This window comes from Anser cygnoides, chromosome 14, assembly GCF_040182565.1.
Source record: "Anser cygnoides isolate HZ-2024a breed goose chromosome 14, Taihu_goose_T2T_genome, whole genome shotgun sequence".
Taxonomy (NCBI): Eukaryota; Metazoa; Chordata; class Aves; order Anseriformes; family Anatidae; genus Anser; species Anser cygnoides.
Window position 1 is genome coordinate 2468966 of NC_089886.1, and position 20985 is coordinate 2489950.

Here is a 20985-nt window from a genome sequence, read left to right on the forward strand (position 1 = left end):
AGATGAGCTAACCGAGGCACACAGCTGGCAGTAGTACAGTAAATAATAAAGCAAATGATATGCTGCATTTCGTTAGCCCCTGGGAGTATGCTTTTTAAGCACAATTACTGATTTTTCATCAAACGAAGAGAAAGACAAGCGACGAACTAGCTGCAAAGCACTCTCACTTCCCTACCTTATTCACTGGTGTGCTTTCCGCAGGGTGGGAGCTGGCTCTGAAGTCTTGCATTTGCTCCTAGATGAGTTTGTAAATTTTTTTTTTTTTTGGAGAGCAAGAGCATATTATCCTAACTGGCATCCGTAGAAATGAAGAAACCTATACTTTAATGACGTGTAATGAAAAGCGTACTTTTGAATTAATGATCTAATGCAGATTTGAGTTACACTGTACAGATTACTACGAAAGGAATAATGAAAAATACTCATGAATGTATGTTATAGCTACCTGTATTATACTTGGTAATTCACCAAATTCTTATCTACCTAAATTCTGTAACGTTTGTTTTTGTATGATAATATTCTGTTCTCTGTTGTTTATGTTTTTATCATGCTTCTGTATGATAAGCTTTTGTTTACAAATTTTGTTTATAAATTTATGTATTTTTGTCTAAAGATGATGTCAAATCATGTGAAACAATGCTCTATAAATACTGTATAAACACATTTGACTCCGTGAAGAGTGTTTTATATTTTCAAATTGAGGAATGCTTTCATAATCACAGATTTGGTTAAACATACTGCTTGTTCCTAGGAGGCAGAAGTATATTATTTTGAAAGATGACATATTTTAACCACTTTGCTACTTGTAGTCAAACATCAGTTTATAGTTACAATTGTAGTACAATCTCACCAGTGTCAGCTACCTTGCAGTTATTTTCTTCATGAGAAATGTTGATATGACCTTTTAAAAGTATAGCTCCAAAGGCACTTACAATGGATAAATAACCTGGATGGGTAATATATGGATAAAAAATATCTTTATGCTAAAAGCAATCTTAAATGTTTGCAAGAAAAATCATTTAATTACATGTAGCATTAAGATGGCTCTTTTGTAATAGGTATGTGACAACTCATTAACACATTTCTTCACAGACAAGACAAATTATTAATATGTTGCTTATGAAAGCTTCTGATTAAAAGAGCAATGGAAAGTTAATAATATTTTGTTGCCAATCAAGATATCTCATAAAATTGATTTAACTAAAGCACATAAACAACCAGGCTTTATAGTAATCTTCAGCCTCTCAGTACTGTGTAAATTTAGGATTATCTAGGTTTTTGTTGACTTTGTCACTTCTAGTACTAATATGGAATACTGACAACCTTCTCATAGCACTTTTATCAAGAATCTGGAGAGAATAAAGCCACAAAGGACTTCTCAGTGGTTCCTTTCCTCTGCTGCACTCACACCTTCTTAGAAGAATTCTGGGTTTTTTTTTTTCAGAGTTGGGTTTATATTTTCATCTGATTTCCTGAATTAGCATTTAGAAGAGAAGGAGTTTAATTGAAATATAATACAAGGATTTTTCCAAGTGTGTGAATATCCTGTAGGTTTGTATGTGATTACCACTGTGCCAGGAGCAGGGAGGATTTTCTTGAAGTTAAAAAGGTACAATTAATCTCCTGTTGCACTTCCAATTAGCCAAATTGCTAAGCTTATTGTAAAAAGCAGAAATGCAATTGCGTTTCTGCTTGAGGCATACTAAAAGAAAACTGAGGTAATTTAATTAACCGACTTCAAGTGTATTAAGGAGCACACTGCCTTTACTTTCCTGCTGTCGGTGCCTTTAAGTAGATTATTGTTTAACGCGAGTTTCTGCACCCACAAGAGGCTGCCACCCATCCCGACCCGTGCCATTGAAGTGTGCGTGGCTGCACTTACTTTCACATCACAAACCTCAGAGCAAATGTTGTGGCTCCATCATTGCTGCATACAATGATGAACCCCAAACAGAGGCGTGTTCCCACTTTGAAGGCTCCTAACAAGTGCTGCAGGTGTGCAGGTGCCCCCCCCTGGTAGCCAGAGAAGGGACACACCTGAGCTTGAGTCCTACAGGGAAATAAAGGACCACAATCCCCAAATTGCATCACCTCAAATAACTCGACCAGCATACAGATGGCGGTGATATATAAGGAACATAAAAAGCTTTACAGTTTAATTAAAGATGGAAAAGGTGCTGAGGTGTTTATTAGATAAAAAAATGTTGACGTGCAATAGCACCAGGTGTTATATGACAAGGTGAAAGAGATCATAAACTGACACATGAAACATTAAAATTGAGGCATAAATCCTGTTTTTCCTCTTTGTGAGTCTCAAAGTGCTCTTCTGATATAGTATCAGTGAAACTAGTTCAAACAGACCAAAAAGCGATGGGATATATATATATATATATATATATATATATATTTACCGCTGAGTTCTGTGGGACTGTCCAAGGTGTGAGTAATCATTCGGGATCCAGTTATGTACAAGGACATAACTCTTTCTCTTAACATTTAATAACAAATGCAAAAGAGAATTACTTGTACGTAAACCAGAAAACCACTTGGGCCAGCGTTAAATTAGGGAGGAACTAGGACCTGAGCCCGAAAATCTACCGCTCACAATCCTAACTAAAACAACTGGAGTTATAAACGAAGCCTCGGAGCCACGTGCTGCCCTTCAGGGATGTGTTTGTGCTCCGACTCCCAGATTGCCATTTTGTGTCCCATTCACATATCAACTTCCAATGCTCCTTTAAGATCAACGTGGTCATAAACAGAATTTCATAAAGATGATACAAATGTGTGAAATTTTCCTTACTTTTTTTTGGTTAAAGAATTCTGTGACTGCTCTTTCAGAAGATTTCAGAACAGCTGACTCGCTGCAACTCCAGCCCTAACTTGGACCCAGGGACAAACCTGAGCCTGTAAATACGGTGTCTCAGACCGACCTAGTGAACAACACTGCTGAAAGAAAAGGCTTTTTCTAGACTCTGATCACACAAAGCTGTTGAATTTACTTATTATAGATTAAACTAAGCACGCTGGCAGCATGTGTAGTCTGTACTCAGCTTAATCTGTGTCGAAGAATAGATCTGTTTTGAAGAATGCTTGAACAGGACAGCAAGCTGTCAGGTCACCCATCTGCATGTTTCCCTCTGCCACTCTCCCACTACAGCAGGCAATGCCTGACTTTGCGCGTCGTATCTTGGCTAGTTTCCATGTATTTACAGTGACCTAAAAGTCATTATTCTAACCCTGGCACTGACGGATAGCTATAAGAAATCTGGTCAGGTACACAAGCTGTGGGCTGGCTGGGCAATCCTGTGCATCCTTGTTACTGCTCCTCTGCAGACCTGTACCAATTCTGTAGCAGCTCCTTTACTGGTTTCGTGTTGGATTTCAATGTCATGCTCCAAATGGCAACATAAACTGCATTTGCAAAAGGTAATCCTTGCTCTGATGAAAAAAAAAATGTTTAGATGGCTACAGTTACTGAATTTGTGTGTACAGTAGTCACCTACACACAGTGTGCACTATTTTCCTACTAAGGCAGAGTTAAATAATGCACTAAGTTGCAGTGCATATTTCTGTACTGTATGCTGTAATTTTCATGTATTAATGCAGAAGAGTAAAACAAAGACTTTTCACATTTCAGCAATCCTGAATACACAACAATTTAGGGAGCTACAGTATTGACTGTAACAACTCCGAACTGAGTGGTTATCAAATTAACGAGAGCTGAACAAAAATATAAATCAACTCTTTCTGTAGTGTAATTAAAATAAAAACTGATTTACTGTGTACTTTAATGCAAAGAGAAATGAAATACAGACCATATTTTTTACACTACTTTCCACTCTCCCCATAATTAAATGTTATTAAATAAATGAGTAAGTTTATATGATTATTCAGGTATTCTCTTTACTACAAACTATGACTCATACATCAGACCAGTGCTGCGAATTAAAAAAGAGATTCATCTCCCTTCCTGCGAAGGTACCACCACACCCTGCTGAATTATCCCGTATTTTAAACTGCTCATCAGAAATACTAGCCAGGAAGTGAGAGATGAGAAGAGACTGAAAGGCAAGTGGAAGAGGAGGACAAAGATTTATTTGATTTAGATAGAGGACAGATTTCATTGCCAGCAGTAAATGTGTTGTTTCATGCTCTTGATGAACCTGGTTCTTTGTACCAGGAACGAGGCACCTGAGAAGTTAATGGTTTGGAGAGCTCTTTCCCCCAGTTTTCGGGGCTACTGCTTGTGGACTTTTGATTGCACCAAACTGAACAAGCAACAAAGGATGAAGTATCCTTGCTAAGCAAATGCTGGGTTATTGCAGTACTGAGTTTTAATTCCGCAATAACATATTCCAAGCACCCAAGCTCTCAGCTGTTTTGCTTTTATTCCTTCGACATTCACATAAAAACAAAATATCATGCCAGCTTCCAGTTTTCCATAATAATAATAATGAGATAAAACTTGTTCCCTTAAAACTATCATCTGTTAAATGAAGTCGTACTCAAGCCCTAAAACCAGTAATGGAGGACTTACGTTGATATCCTCTAAGTCAAGGAAGTTGAGGATGATGCCGTTGCGTTTCCAGATGATGGGGGGCCGCAGCACCCCACGGATGCCGCACGTCAGAATGGTGCTCAGGCCAACCGTGATGGTGGTAACGCTGACTTTCTGGTCCTCCGGCAGGCTAAGCCGAACCACCTCTGCAAAGGCAACGAAACAGGAATAATGCAAAATAGTACCATTTTTATCATTTCAAGTCACAGCTCAGGATGTGAGTTTACCTTAAGAGTTAACAGCTTTGGTGGGAAACACTCCTGCACTCTGTGCGGTCTCCACTACGTAAACGCACCGAATAAAAATAAAAACCAACATCCACTTTTGAAAAGATCACTTTCCATCCTTTCATACGCTCTACTTGAAAAATCACTTTAACAACTCTTGAGTAGCAATTCTGTTACATTTGTTCACTAAAATATTTGCTCCCTTTCAGGAGCCTTGGGCAGCCCGGTAGGACTCGCTTCAAGGTACCTATCTATCAAGTGTCGGTGGACACCTTGTGCAAAACTGGCTCGCACAGCAGTGCCTGAACAGCTCTGCATCCTTTCTCCTCCGGCTTCCACCCAAGCGAGAAGTTAATGCAATGTGCCACAACCCGTACTCACTTCTGTAGGTCTGAGGCTGACTTCGGGCTGCAAAGATCAATACAACATCGCACGTCGTGTCTGCCAGCCGTTAGCTGTTCTCCTACTTAATATTCCCAGCGCTACTTTAGAAACAGCACAAGGTGTTGAAAATAAACGGGCGCTATAGTATCGGCAAACGGTTGATCGAAAATAAGCATGTTCAACCAACTTAGGGCTATTTTTTGGGTTGCGGTGGTTCCTTGCATGGAACAAGAAGAGGGCCTGATACAGGCCATCAAACAATTTCTGCCCCTGAAACCTTAAAATCTAAAAGGAGTAATAGAGGAGGACTGGGAAGAGGAGAACATCACCTGCCCAAGAGAGACACCTCTTTAAGCATCGCCCCGGGGACCTGCTGGAGGAGGAGGCCCCAGACTGCGGCCAGGGGGGTTATAATGCCCGGCCACCTTCATCCACCTGCCTGCAGCACGTAAAAGCATATAGGTACTAATAACACAGCTATTTCCTGCATAAAAGAAAGCTCCTTTTTTATGAACAAAATATTTGGAGTACACTTGACAGGATAAAAAACTGATAATTACAGTAATATGTAGCACGGAGTAGGGCTAATGAGGACCATCTCTTCTCGAGGAGAAATGAAATAGAGGGTCACTCATTTACGAGAATTGTTTTTTCATCTTACTGCTGTTTTCTTCAATTCCCTGTGCTGTTTCTCACACTGCCTGGCACATCCTGGGCTCCCATCAGCTCCCTCTTCAGCAACTTTTTTGAGTGTTTCGTTACAGTAGATTTTGAGGCTTCCTCCATGCTCCAAATGGTAACTAAGAGGCTTTGATTTTTCATTTAAAAAGCACAGTAATGAAAAATGTATTTACTTTTACTTAAGAAGATACCTTGTGTAGTTGCCATTCTTTGATGAACTGCATCAGGACAAGAGGTGACTTTTTAGGCTAAAGCATGTATTTAGTATAGATTACTTTAATAAAAACACACTCCTCTCCTGAATATTTCTATGGATTATGTTTGAAGGCATCTTATGACTAGCATATTAACTTCCAAAAGTCTTTCTATTAACAGGATTATTTTGTGTTATTTTAGTCAAAGCTTTACTGCTACACTAGAAAAGATTCATTTACACAACCAGATGCCTTGGGATGGAAACAGAGATGCCCTGGGAGGATAGGAGGGCTGTGCTCCTCTGTTTAAAAACACAAATCTTATTAAAAAATCAGAATCTTGTACTTAAGCTATAGACCTCAAACACACCGATGCTAATTGGACTGTGTGTACAAATCACTCAAGTCACCATAATGATTTTGTGTAGAATCCTCTAGATTACGTATTGAGCTGTGCATTTTAGTTTTTAAAAATCTTTACGAGATAAAAGGATTTTTACTACACACATAAAACTGAACAGAACAAATGGGTAATATTCACAAAGCGTGCTCACTTGCAGAACACGGGTTGGAATGGAATTTGATCCTAAAACTGAGCAATTTCGAGTTCATTTGGATATTCTGCAGGATGATGCACGCACAATACTTTTGTATATATTCAGTAGATTCAACCAGTATCAGTCCTAGCTTATCATATTTATCAAGTCACGTCACACCCGCTATTCTTCTTTGGGATTTCAGCTGAAGTAAATTCTCAGCCTAGTCCAACGACAAAGACAAAAGGGGTGTCGCCAACCAATCTGCCACCAATAGGAGAATGGGATGCTATCACTTTTGACTTGATTTTTAACAGTTCAAGACAGGGGTAAAGCCTTTGCAATAATCACTTTTAAGAAGAAACGGATGTAACTGTGTTTCTGTGCATCGGAGGTCCTGAAATAATCTTTCATCTGGTAGTTTGCAAAATACAGAACTAAACTGAGGTCAACAAAAGGCAGCCAGGACACTGCAAACTCTTTGGTGATGGCAGCAGCCCAGCTCCTGAATGAAACCTGTGCACTTCCAGAGACAAGGCAGTGCCTCAATCCAGCCTCCCCTGCCCAGGGGGCTGCGTGTCCTGGCTGGGGACAGAAGATGATGCAGGGGAAGGATCACACCATCCTGCTTCTCACACCTTGTCTCTCTGCTGTTAAATTCAGCCCCAGAGAGGTCAAGAAGCAGCGCGGACTTTGGTCTGCCCCAGGTGCTGCTATTCTGATGTTCTTACATCAAATCTCTTGCAATACCAAGTCCCGCAGTGACATATGTAAGATTGTGAAGTCTTACTAATTCCTTTTCTTGTTAAAAATGTCAAGATATTGTTGAACGTTTTCTTCTGCTCCTCCTCCTCTCCAATTTTGCTTCTTAAGGTGCTAAGGCAGGAGTTGCACTGCACCTTTGCAAGCTCTGCATACTAATGCGAGTAGGTATTACTTGTTGTGCTGTTTTATCATGGAAATCTTTTCTCTGCTGTCATTTGCAGCCCGCCAAAGGCAATCATAATTTCACAATGAAGACATGTATAATTGAGGTCATTATAGGGAGCAACCTGGAATGAGCATCTATGGAGAAAAACTCATTGATTTAGCGTGGCGTAGAGATAATTTACATAGTAAATGTCGGTTGCCTGCCTGCCTTTGCTCTTGCTATACTATACAGAAAAAGATTTCTTTTTTTTTTTTTAAGTGCTTCATATCATTAATTAGATCTTTTCACTTAAATCTAAAGAAAATATATTTTTAATACATTGTTACCACCTTTAATCGTTGTTACATTTGTTCACAGATGTCCTGTCCTGCTAAAACAGAATATGGAACAAATGACTTTATTGCTTAGATTTTGCTGAGGGGACAAGGAAATCATTTTTTAATGCTATAACTAGCTGTTAGGTGGTATACAAAGCACCGAAAAATAGCACTGTTTGAAGAAATGGATGAGAGGACTTACTCCAAAGAAAGTCTCAATCACAGATTCTCACCCCCAAATTTACTCTCCTGAGCAGAGACCTTCTGCTTGTGAACTGAAGCACGGACAGTGCAGCCCTAAATACATCGTGTTTCTCCAGCAGTGGTACAAGTCAGGATTGATTTAATGGCATGCAAACTTTTGCCTCCCCTCAATTCCCCAAGTCCTGCAGCTGTGTTTAGGCGTTGCATTGCATTAGTAATTCTGTTTATTGTCTTGTGGCCCAACATTGCAGCATGAAGGTCAATGGTGATTTTAGCATTTGTTTCAATAGGTAGAAGTCTTCTCTGTCTGAATACATTCTCAGGTGAGGAGCTGACTGAATCAAGAAAATCAAAACAATCAATGGATAAGAGGATAAAACATGATAAACCTTTAATAATTATTTTTTCCTCCAACAACTTTGATGAGAAGTGTTTGGCTTTGCATAGAGAAGGGAGATCAATTTTAGACTTTCTTAAAACTGAGCTAATTGCAGCTAATGGATTTTAAAATGTGTTGCATGGGGGATGCATTATAAACACACAGCTGTACACAAGATTTATCCAGCCAAAAAAGACTCCATCTCGTGGTGATACTGTTTGAGGTGGGATGTGGTCATCTAATTAGTCACTGCAGAAATTAAGGGCAGTTCACAGTGGGTCTGAATCTGGAAAGCACTGCATAACACACTTATAAATTACTCATATTAGCATCACTGATTTAGTTTCTACCCCAGTCCATAGACTGAAGAAACGAATTAATAAAACCGTCACCACACAAATCAGCCTGGGTTCGCGTGCCTGTGCAAACCCATCACACCGGCTGTTCTCAGGACTAGCTCCAGAAGAAATGTTGCCATGTTAACACAGTTTGCTGGTTATTAAGGTTTGACAAGCCAGTCTTCTCCAGCAGTATTTACGGTCTTCTCACCTGTCCACAGCCAGTGAAGAATTATCCATCGCTCAACCCCAGAAGAGAACTCCATTTTCTGAACACCAGCCTTGAATTACAGGAAAGCCAGTCACGCTACTAAAATGTTTATGTTATTAATTAACAACATTAGAGCTCTTAATGAACGCGATTAAAGTTGTTCACAATTAATTAACCCAGAGAATTCCTACAGCTCCCACATTAGCTCAGAGCAGGTGATGGGGATGAGTCTTGGCTTTATAACCTGTGGGAAGCAGCCCTGGGAGCTGGCTCTGCCTCTGGTGTGAGCCCTGCTGCCCTGCCATGGGATGCTTCAAGAGTTTGCTTTCCCAGGAAAAGAGGTACCACAATGCAGCATTCCTCTAAGGCTTATAAGCTTAATTAATGTGAATGATAAAATGATTCCCAAAGCTAAGTAGAAATGTTCATACCTCAGCTTTATTTTGTAAGTGTAATAATTCAAGTTCTTAATGTAATTTATAAATCCTCAGGACCTTGGGCATGCTACTTCAGGAAGTATTTTATTGTACATTCTCCACTAAATTAGTAATGCTGTTTTCTAAGCCATAAAAAGGCATAATTATATTGCTTGCAGTATGAAAGAATTCAGTACTTTGAGCCCTCTTCTGTCATTACTCATGAAGGCCACAGGCTAGGACTCCCTGAGGCAGGTCCCAACCTGGCAGTGAAAGCCTAAAACCTGCCTTGTTACAGAACTCAGCATAAATACATGCAAATCTTCAGCTGTCTCCACCCCTGGTGCTGGAGGACAAGACCCTGTCGCACATCCCTGTCAAGGCTGGACAACTCTTCTAGCCTGTGTGAGTACGAACCAGTGAAGGGTGAGCTGTGTTCCCAGTTGTTGCAGTCCAGAGATACCAAGGGTGTTTCTTGCCCAGCCCCTTGAGGAGGAATTCAGACCATTCCTTCAAACCGTCATGCATATTTAAAAAATAAAAATAAAAAAAAACAGCTTTAAGATACGAATTTGTATCAAGCACATTAGCAGCGCTAGCAAGCTTGCAAAAAATCCTTCTTACTGACTTTGAACCAAACACAGTTTCTTCGTGTGCTGTACTCAAAAGATCAAATTCTTTTCTTTCTAAAGAAAAGAAACAACACACTTCCCACTGTAAAATCCCATCCCTGCCCTCCTGTTGCTAATCAGAGAACATTCAGTTTGTGCAGAAAGGGATAATTCATTCATTCTTGAAAGTACATGAATAAATATAAGTTGTTCAGTGCTTAATTATCTAATCTCCTGAGGGTGATAAGTGATAGATTCATTATGTAAATAGGCATAAGTAGTCTATTTTAGAGAATAGTTTACATAAATGCATTTGTTTTTATTTTAAATTCCTATTTCCCACAGATTGAGAGCAATGTTGATATGATTAATTTTTGATAAAATATTCCCGTGTTGTGTCAACAATGTCCTGCCTACACTGTAACAGCCATGCATTTTCCCAGTCAATTTATTAATTTGAAAAGCAAAATTGCTAATGGTCTAATAGGCTCTCATAATTACTTCTGGTAGTCATGACTGTTAAACACTTGACTCAAAAGATTTGCTTATCTTTTTAAGAAGAGTCAAAAATACACAAGAGTTTCCTGCTCTACCTCGCTCCAAATAACTACTGGGGAGAAGTATTAAAACTTTCCACTGAACGCACAGGAAAAAAGAGCGTTATGGTTCGGGGACGGGGAGGAGTTTCAGCTGCTCTCTGTAGTTTTGCACTCTCTACTCTACCTTTCTGGAATTGAAGGAAACGATTAGTAGCATCAGTGGTTTCACCACCATGGAAGCAATATCTGTTTTTTTTTTTTTCTTTTTCTTTTAAAGTATCAGCATTTTTAGGAGCTTAAAAGTTTTTTCCAGTTCTTGATAGATTTCTTAGACTCAAAATGGGGAATTTTTTAAAATTGGCAGGTTCTTTCAAACCAATGCTGCTTTTTAGAGCAGCCACTATCTGTATTTAAAGTACGGTGTTAAAGAGGACCAAAAACATATGAAACTACTAAACTTTCTTTTTTTGAACTTCTATAAGTTACAGTAGCTGAACTGATTTATACCTGATTTAAGGCAGAAAAAGATAGCTTCTGGTAGAGGATATGGCATGCCAAGTTTCTCCCTGGAGTGAATTTTTATGGCTGCTCTATAAACCCCCAGGGTTTATCATGGAAATGCTGTCAGACCATTAAGTACAGCATGACTTGTGGGAACCACTGTAATGTGTACGTAAATTACTTTGAAAATAGAGACGAGTCAGGCCACAGGGTATTTGGGGTTCAAGAAGCATTCGCACGTAGTTTAAAACCACCGAGACATCAGAAATGGCTGCAGTGAGCAGCTCCAATCTTGTACTCTCCATTCATTTCACTTTGAGTTCGGGGCCAGCAATATGCAATGAATGTGATAAACTGAAAAATGCATGAACCAGGAAACAAGGAGCCCAGAAAAAAGGCTCATACTTCTTCTAAGCCCTAGATAAAGGGTTTCTAAAAAAAATCCCAAGCATTTAAAATGAGGTGTATTTATTTCTTTCATATTCCCATATTTACTGCGTTCATAAACAACCAAATCAGCGATACCACACATCTCAAGTTGTAAATAAGCATTAGTAATATTTTGCATGGTGCTTTCATTGCTCTTTGTATGGATGACTGCAAATTTAGCTGTGGTGATTATATGGATTTTGTATCTTTTCTGACTGCAGCTACGCTCAGGATACTTAAGAAATGCAAGGACTCTGCTCTTCCAGGCTTACGCCATCCCAACTTGAGCTATTTCATCCCTCTTCTTCAGCTTCCACCCCAGCCATTGCCCGTTTGGGTTCTGCCTCATTAAAGTCAGAGTTCAGTCTCTCCCCAGGGCTTCTGGTGATTTTCCTCGCAAACAGCTTCCTGGCTCCCAGGCCAGCAGTATAAAACCTGAGCACATTTCATTCCCTAAATAAATTAGGGTTACATAAGTAGGGAGAAAACAACGCAATCAAAAGTGAGTGATGAGAAGGCAGAGCCAGCTATTTCTGCCACGCGCTCCGGGTGGACGAGGGACTTGCCTCGTGATATATGGAAATGCCACCCCCCAGGCTGCAGAGCAGAATCAGTGACATGGAGACTCAGCTGCTCCGGGCTGAGCTGAACGTGGGTCTTGAGGAAGCATTTCTCCATGTTGTAGTGTTGGTGTTGGCAGTCCCAACTTGGAGGGTGAGGCTCCAGACTGATTTGACGTGTACTGCAGCGATATATAGCTCTGGAGCTGGCAGGAATGGTGCAAATGTGGCTGTAAGGATCTTCCACCATCTCCCTGCCCATCTTTCCAGGGACATGGTAATTCCCCCTGGGGCTCGGGTGTTTTCACCAGAACCCTGTGCAAAAAACCAGCTTCTGCCTTCCTCCTGCATCCTGCACTCTCCTTCGCCCCTGCAGAAAGCTGCCTGGCGGCCACGAAAGCAGCTGGCAGCGCTGTGTAGAAAGGCAGGCTGGGGGAACTGGGCCCTTCCAGTTCTGAATGTCTACTTTGGCTGAGCTAGTTCCTTATTTCTGCGTTAAGGAGGTGTTTTCCTTACGTGCTAAATGCGACTGGGGAGCTCCTTGCTGCTGCAAGGCTCCTTGTTGGCTCTGCGGCTCCAGTGAAATGGTTGCAGAGCACTGGGAGGGCTCAGCCCGGCCAAGCAAGGGTACGGCAAGGTTGTGCTGCAGCAGCGCTCACCCAGATAGCATCTTGTATTTTAAAAATACATCGGTTGATAAAAACTTCTGCATCAGCGCTCTCATAAATGTCCTTCCCATATTGCAAACACAAAGTTTAGGAGAAAGTCAGAAATGTGAAGACGGAACAGCAGTAATTCGGGAAGAAGCAGGTAATTAAATAACATTCCCTTCTGGTGAGGAGGGTGAATGAAACCAAAGAGCAAAGACCAGCACCTGAAGAAAATCCCCTGATTCATGTTATCAGCACATCTTCTGTTGTGGGCAGGTTTTCTCTCTGTTAAGCCTTTCCAAGCCAAATCCCCTGCAGTTCAGAGGCTTTTAACAACCGTGTGGAAAAGGCCAGGCCATTCACCAGCACTCCTGCATGAGGCCCGGCGGGCAGCGGGGACTTTCTACACAATTTTGAATCAGCATTTCAAAGCTCGGCGTTTCCGTGGGTTTAGTCTCCACAGGGAATTGCAGGACGGGCAACAAAAGGCCGAGAAGGGGCCAGCGGGGAAGTGGTAAGTACAGGCTTCCCGCGGCTTCTGTGGCTGAGTGGAAACCTCTGCAGAGAGCTTCAGAGGTGGGGACAAGAGTGGAAAAGCAGAGTCCTTGCCCAGAAAGAGAGTGGCCCCTGCTCTGCCTCAGTTTCCCCCATGGAACAACCCTCTCCAGGCCACCCTACAACTAACCCGTTTGAAAAGGCTTCTCCACAACCAGGGCGATAGAAGCCATACAAACACCCGCAAGCATGTCGTGTCTGTGGACTTCTCATTGAAAATCCTCAGAGGTTCACAGATAAAATCCACACATAAGACTGAAATTTAATTACACAAAAGTACTTTGAAGCGGAGATTTGCAGCAACTGCTGTGAGAAACCTAAATTCCAGTAACACAAGAATGATAAATGCTGTATCATTGAAAGTAACAGGAAAAACAAATCATCTAAGCTATCATATTAAAAGGCATATTGAAAAGCAAGATATGCCAGCAAAACCCAAGTGTGGCCAGTCATTCTTTGCGTACCGACCAACATTATCATCTCGAAACTTTTAAATCTTCAAAGCAAGATGATTTATGGCAGCTGTTCCTTATCGCTCAGGCTTGTAAGCGCTGTGGCACCAGAGCAGCCGGGCTGCAAGGGGAACGCGGACGGGCAGCATCGCTGGGGCTGCGCCGTGGGGCCGGGCCCTTCTCAGCCCTGTCAGCGCACGCTGCTTTAGAGCGGATGGGGCTTATTTAGAAAGCAGCTATTCGATATTTTGTTATCTTATATCCCCAACCTTATTTTCAACTATTCATCCTTTGCTCTGACAGCTGAAACGATTTGTTTCTCCATGGATTTTTCCATAACACCCTGCACTGTTAAATCCGCTTCAGAAACGCTCGTGAGCACCTCTGGTGTGTTTGAGCCACTGGGCCTGCTCCTGTCCCTTCCCCGCTGACCACGCCAGCCTGAGGTAAATGCGGTTTTAGTCATCTGTTCCAAACCGGCGGTATATAAAAGAATGGGCACGTTTCCATTCCTCCTTCCTATTTTTGAGTTGTTCCCTTCTCAGCTTCTACCAGCTGTGTCTCACGGTCTCTGTACATGCTGTGAAGCGGCTCTGTGCTACCAAATGCCTCCTCCCTGTACAGGTGGGACCAACACACAGAGGCTTCCTTTGTAGTCACTGAATACCATCTTGGATATCACCATTTTGGTGCCAGTTGTTAAATACCGACCTTTTAGGCTGCTTGCAGCAGGTACATGGCTTCTTTACTTATAATGGTCACCAACTTGAATCAGCTCGATAAACATTTGAGGAATGCACGTTGCGTTATATATAATGAATTACTTCTGGTTAAGTCTCTAACATAAATACAAACACAATCATTAAACATATGTATCATTTACAGCAGCTCAGAAGAAACTGAGTGGACCAAGTGAAAGCTTGTTTAATGCTAAATTATTTGCCAGCGTAGCAGCCATATGCCAAGTGCCACAAATAACAATATTCATCACATCAAGTGTCTGGGGATACTTTCTTTTAAGATCTTTAGCACTGCGCTCATCACGAATGTTATCAACCAGATGCTCTGTTTTTCCAAGACACAATTCACTCCTAATGTGAAGAAAAAACAAAACCACTTGGAGTGTGTTTTGTCCCTGAAAGATGGCAGCACAACTGCGACGGGCTCAGCCAGTGGATCTGCCCATTGCTTGAAAGGCTAGGCTGTACTCATTTCTAGGGAACAAATCTTACCAACGTAGTGACTTGAACTATTAATACGGAGTTACTGACTGAATTGGGATGGTTTGTTTGCACCTGGCCTGCCCGGGAAGGGCTCATCCTGACACTCAGATTGCAAACCCATGTGCTGCTGCTTACAAAACACATAAACACCATCTTTTCCATCACACTGTGCACACAGGTACATGCAGACCTTGACCTCTCTGCACAGTGGCTAGGTTGCCGTGTTAGAGCCTTAAAGCAAGCAACAGAAAACCCTTAAGGATGAGGTCTTGGCCGGCAGTGGGGAAATGCAATCACAGAAGTGGTTAAAGCAGTGTCCTTCTTTTAGCCATTTTTTCCCTGAGCAGTAGCCTTCCTTGCCAGTTCTAACCAGAGCTTTCTGCCCCCCTATTTTATGTAGCTATGCAGAGACACGGAAACAACATGTGAAATACGTTCATTCACTCACCAAAGATCAGATACAAATAAGTACATCATAAAAAGCCACTATCTTGTGCAGAACATCAGCACTGATTGCTCAATTGCTTTTGCTAGTATCTTATCTAAATAATAGTTCCTTAATAGGAAAATCTCAGAACACAATGTTTAAGTGTAGCTATTGCTCACGACGGTAAAGTAAAAATTAAAAATTTCCAACATAAAACTTGCAGCCAGTATGAGTATTAACGAGATCTGTGGTTCGTTTGTACATGTCAGTATATATTACCTGTTGTGTACACTATGGCTTTGATAATGAAATGATTTTCACAAACATAACATGACATTCATTCACTAAGATATAACACATACCTGCAGGGCATTTGGTGAAAAGCTTTCTGCAGTACTTTAATTGATGTATAGTCCTTTGTGGCTTATATTCATTCAAAGCCATCTCAATCCTACATTGTTAATTGGCTCAACTATGTTATTATTAATTTGGGTAAACAATTAATGTTAATTTACAGAGCTATCAGTCAGTTAGTCCTAATGCTGTTGCAGCAGTAGACTTGATGTCTGACATGGTTTGGTTTGGATTTGACACATACTAGTTAGACACAGCATACCAAAAGGGCCTAGCCACGATCAGGAATTCCTGGTGCAAAGCTTTGTTCAAACATGAACTAAAAACAGCTTATGCCCTAGAGAACTGCAATGGAAATAAGCAATAATGACAGGAGACAGCACGGGAAACCAAGGCATGCTTAAACAAAATGACTCGTGTCAAGCACTGCCAGACTCCACACTTATGGGCAATACTGCCCAAACCCCCCAAAACATCGTAAATTACTGATGTGAAGGATTGTTTCTCTGTTATCCCTGAATGCTGGTTTCTGATGCTTGCGCTATGGTGCACTACAAGCACTTGGGATTTCTCTGGCTCTGGCAAGTCCCCAGCTCCATGAGTGAGTGTTTCTGGCAGTCATTAATCCTAGGTGGAAGGGATTTAACAAGCATTAGCTAAATTATCCTGTTTGAGCCAGGTGACATGAATGCTCTTTCATTTGTCTTACAGTTATGCTTCGGTCTTTTGCCAAACCTCTAATTTCTGTCTTTTCTACAATTTTTCCTTTCCCTTCACTGAGGCTACATCAAGCAACGCAGCAAAATGCCAACACTGGTGGAACTGTGAGGACTGGCTCTGATACTATAAAAAGGGCATCCCACAAGTGAAAATCAGGGCATCATAGAATGACGTGTGTTGGAAGGGACCATTAAAGATTATCTAGTCCAATATCCCTGCCACGGGCGGGGACATCTTTCACTAGATCAGGTTGCTCAAAATGCCTCCAGCTAGTGCCAAAGTCAGAAGATGCTCCTCTTTTAGTCCAGGTCAGATGAAAGAGAACAGCAATTGTCCACCCCCTTTTTAAGACGCCACAAGCAAGGCAAATCTCATCTCTCAGCACCACCAACATGAACTTTTCAGTAAAACCTCTTCAGACCCGCTGCAGAGCAGTGGTTGGTCGGCCCACTGCGAGGGCTGTGGGCAATGCTGGATGAACCTCGCTGGATAGGTGGGAGCAGAGGTGCAGGTCAGGCCCTCTGAAATGATCCCTGCTCTTCTGCCTTTGGCTGTCCTCCTGCTGCAAGCCTCTAACTGTCCCAGGGTGCGAACCAAGGACTGACGTGCACAAGCACCCTCGTTCTTTGCCCCAAATTAAAGCGCGTCTATGCCTGTAATTTTAACCCCCACCCTCCGAAGCCATAGCGATTTCATTATACTTCATGCACTGCAAATCATTAACTCTCAGTATAAATCAAGAACCATGCTTATTTAAGAAACGTCAAGGATGAAGTACTGAAGTCAGGGACATATTGTGAAAAAAGGCTCTTAATGATTCAGAGTAATATATTTCAGATGTTAGAGCAAACAAAGCATTCATAAACCACTGCAGAACTGCTCCTTTCAAACTGAATGGAGCCTTTATTCCCAAGCTACAGATAATAGTGATTGAAGGAAGGAGAAAAGCCAAGGACATTAAACCAGGTAAATCAGTGCTCCCCAATATTTCCAAGCAAGGCAGCACAGAAATATTTCATGTTGATCTCCTCTAATACCTTCCACAGCCTGCTGCAGTGTGGAAACTTGCTTAAACTATTTTTTTCTAGCTTCTTCACTTAGCAGTACCTGAGGGTAGGAAGTGCTCATCAAAATTTATACCACACATTTAAGGAAAAGGCATGCATATCTCCTGTAGGGTTACAAAGGTTGGGAGGTAAAAGTCGCGAGATCCCTTCTTCCTAGTGTCCCGTTAATATATGGCTCACGGGCTCCGCACAGCAGCCGTGTACGTCCTTGGCTTTGCATGTCCTTGAACACCACCCCGCGGAGGACCTCGCCTCTCACTCCTGCCAGAGCCCTGCTAGTGCACCAGAGGAACATCTGGCATGGGGTGGTCTCTTGTGAGCACAGTCTCGGGAAGATTTTGGGTCTGAAGTGTCCTCCCGCCAGGACTGCAAGGACCATATTACCGAGGCTTACAGTTTGCTGCAGCTTGCGGTGGGAGATCCAAACCTGCACTTATTCTTGAGGCATGAAATGCAGCAAACGTCCAAGATCTCAAAAGGGTATTAACGACTGAAGAGGGTGTGAGCGGTTTATGTAGGATGACTAATACAGAATGGGAGACGCTGGCATTTGGCCAGGGAGTCAAGGTTGACAACAACCCTTCTATTACAAAAAAAAAATGATGTGGGTGAATCTGAAATGACTACAGATGGTCAGGTGTTGATTTTGCATGTCCTTTGAAAGACAGTACTGTCAGCAAAACAGTGCCTTCTAACCAAATTTTGAAGTGCAATACTCTGTCAGCAGGAAGAGTGTTGGCTCTTTAACTGACTCATCAAAACAATGTTCTTTTAGTTTCCTCTAGTGACTTTCCATTCAAGTACTGCTCTGCTGCTGGTTCTCCAGGATAAGAATAGCTGCACAATTCAAGATCCTCTTTTTTTGCCTTTTTTTGCTTTTTTTTTTTCTCCCCAACAATATTCCTCTATGGAAAGAATGTAAAAAAAATCTTTGCCTTACAGATGGTGAGCTGAAGCAGAGGTTATTTAGCTGCAGTTACACAGCCTATCTGAACCAGAACCGGACACACGCCTTATTTCCCAAGGTTACTCCTCCAGCCTCTCCGAGATTACTTTATAATCCCATTATGGGTGGAATTGCTACGTACACACAGCTCCCTTCTTGAAGTGCTCTTCTTAAAATGTGAGCAAGGTTTGAGTCTGCAGTGGATGTTATGTCCTGTTTTAACCTTGGCTTATGCAAAAGTTTTCAGAAGGGCGGAAGGGGGACAGTTACCATCGCACCTGAAAAAACAGCCTCAGAGGCAACCGGGGGCTGGACTCAAATATGTGACCACTGAACTGATAGCCTGGCACCACAAGGAATGTCCTCAGAAGACTTTCTGCATCCTCATGCTGTTATTTCACACTGTAAGTCAGCATTGCTGGAGTATTTTGACCTTTGCTTGGCCTTCACATGCGCTCTGAAGCCCCGTGCCACCTACCTTCCCAAGAGCGAGGCAGGGTGTGCTACCCCGTGGCAATGGGGAAAATAACTCTCCTCCTCAGCTGTGCTGGCGCCTTCCTTGCCTATCTTATCCACTTCAGCCAAAGCTTTTCTTCACCCCCCGTTTGTGATGGAGATGACACAGGGCCCTACAGGCCAGGCGCTTCCTGCTCATCTCCTCCCAGGCTCCCCCAGCCTCATCAGCCCGATGTCACTGTCACATTTATCACGGGGAGACGCACGCAAACAGAAAACACAATGGGCTAACTCATTTATTTCCACTTGTTATTGATAACCTTTCATGACTTTCATAACTCTGCCTCGCTCTAGCACTCATGAGTTATGAGGTCATCTGTAACTCAGGGAAATAAATGAAGTTTCCCATCAGTCTATTGTATATGCCCATTTATTACCTTTTTATTACCAACCTTTAAAGTTTTATCCCCTAGTATCTTGTTTTACAGTGGCATAACATTCAGATGCAGGCATGTATATGAATCAGGCCAAAACAGTTCACTTCGGTTGGGTTTCACCGGAGGAAGAGTGATGCTCATCCACAGGCACCAGCACCGTTTTTTTCTGAGCCATCAGACCCTGTTCGAGCCTCCACAACCAAACTGTGCCCGTGCTCAGGATCATCTGTTTGTACTAACCGAGGCTCAGTGTTTTCTTCTGCCTAATTCATGCTAAGATTATTTCTGGAACAAGGTTTGCCATAGAAATGAGAAGCCATATCACACAAATCATTAGTTTGAAGGTTTAGAGAAGGTGTTTGAGGGCTGGCTGCTGAAGGATGGGATGGCTGCACAGAGCTGCGTGCAACAGGCTGAATAATGATCCTTTAAAAAGCTCCAGCTGCAGCATTTCTGTGTGAGTGCAGAGCTTCTTAACAGAATCATTTTTGTCTTTGACCTGTCAGTAAAATGCCAGAAGAATAAATCAGAAGGTACAGTAATCCTCAAGGTAATGCTTAGTTTCTTTGGCTGTATTTGCCTCAGGAGCTCCTGCGCGCCCGAAGCTTTAATGACCGCTTTTGCAGGACACAGCAGCCTATTCGTACGCCTCCATGGCCACGCCACGACTCCCATGGGGTCCTCGGCTTCACAAACCACGAAACGAACCACAGCCAGTGCTGGCTGTCACGCACCCTCCTCGGGAGCAGGAGGGAGGAAGGAGGGAATGCATTTGCTAGCTAAGGGCAAGCTCCTTTGAAAATTCTGGGCTACAAATTCCCAAATGGGAGCATTTTGAAGACCGGGCAAGCACAGGAAATCCCTTCTTTGTGCAACAGAAAATCACTAAGGTCCAGCTTCCCTAAGTCTAGTAGCAAAGTAAACCACGAGGAAGGTTAGAGCTGTTTTCCAGAAGTTTTGCATGACACAAGAGATCGCAGTTGCAGAAATCAGCTGCTGATCAGCGTAGACAAGCACAAAATAATTAGCCCATGAGCACAGCACCTACCGAGGGAGCAGCTGCTAATTGCTACAGTCATGTGCAACGCTTAATGGGACATCAACATCGATTTACTAATTTATTTATTTTGACCTGAAACTTTTGAGGCCATCATTTTCAGTAAGAAAATCAAAGCAAAGCTATTACTGCATGAGAAAACAAGCCAAGTGTTGTGACTTCTCTTCCTTACTGTTCCTAGGTGGCTTTTACGAGGAGCAAAGTGTCAGTGCCCTCTGAGACTGATTCTGCAGCCCCAGAACTGGCCCAGGACCTGAGATGTCCAGGGTAGGGCCTAAATAAAGTCCTCACTAACATAAGAGGACAATATCAGGATCACCCATGGAAGCTTTCATGATGTCAAAGGACAGGAGACCTGATAACACTGATATATTGCCGTACTTATAAAGAGTAAGAGAGTGCTATAATAAAGAAATATGGGCAGACTGGAGAACTCGGAGCAACTTCATAAAAGAAAACGAAGAGATCTTCCAAAATGTTTTTTCAGGCACTTAAGTGAAGTCAAGAATACGGAGGGAGCACTGGCTGGTTGCTGAAGAGAAAGCTAGAAAATAAATTGAAAGGGCATGGAAATTGTTTTCTCTGTGGGAATCTGGGCTGAATTCCACAGCTCACGGCACCA

General features: G+C 42.2%; 1 protein-coding gene and 1 long non-coding RNA gene across 7 annotated transcripts in view; one reads left to right on the forward strand and one right to left on the reverse strand.

Moving 5' to 3' along the window:
* Nucleotides 1-20985, reverse strand: part of FSTL4 (follistatin like 4) — a 213656-nt gene that overhangs the window by 36472 nt on the left and 156199 nt on the right. For all 6 annotated transcript variants that reach the window (XM_067005500.1, XM_048057187.2, XM_013175835.3 and 3 more), the window contains one exon: nt 4541-4707. In XM_067005500.1, coding sequence (XP_066861601.1) covers nt 4541-4707 — 167 coding nt within the window. The remainder of the gene's footprint in view (nt 1-4540; nt 4708-20985) is intronic.
* On the forward strand, nt 9252-11814 carry LOC125181972 (uncharacterized). The gene is made up of 3 exons (XR_007160744.2): nt 9252-9304; nt 9678-9784; nt 11681-11814. It is a non-coding gene; the product is annotated as an uncharacterized lncRNA (long non-coding RNA).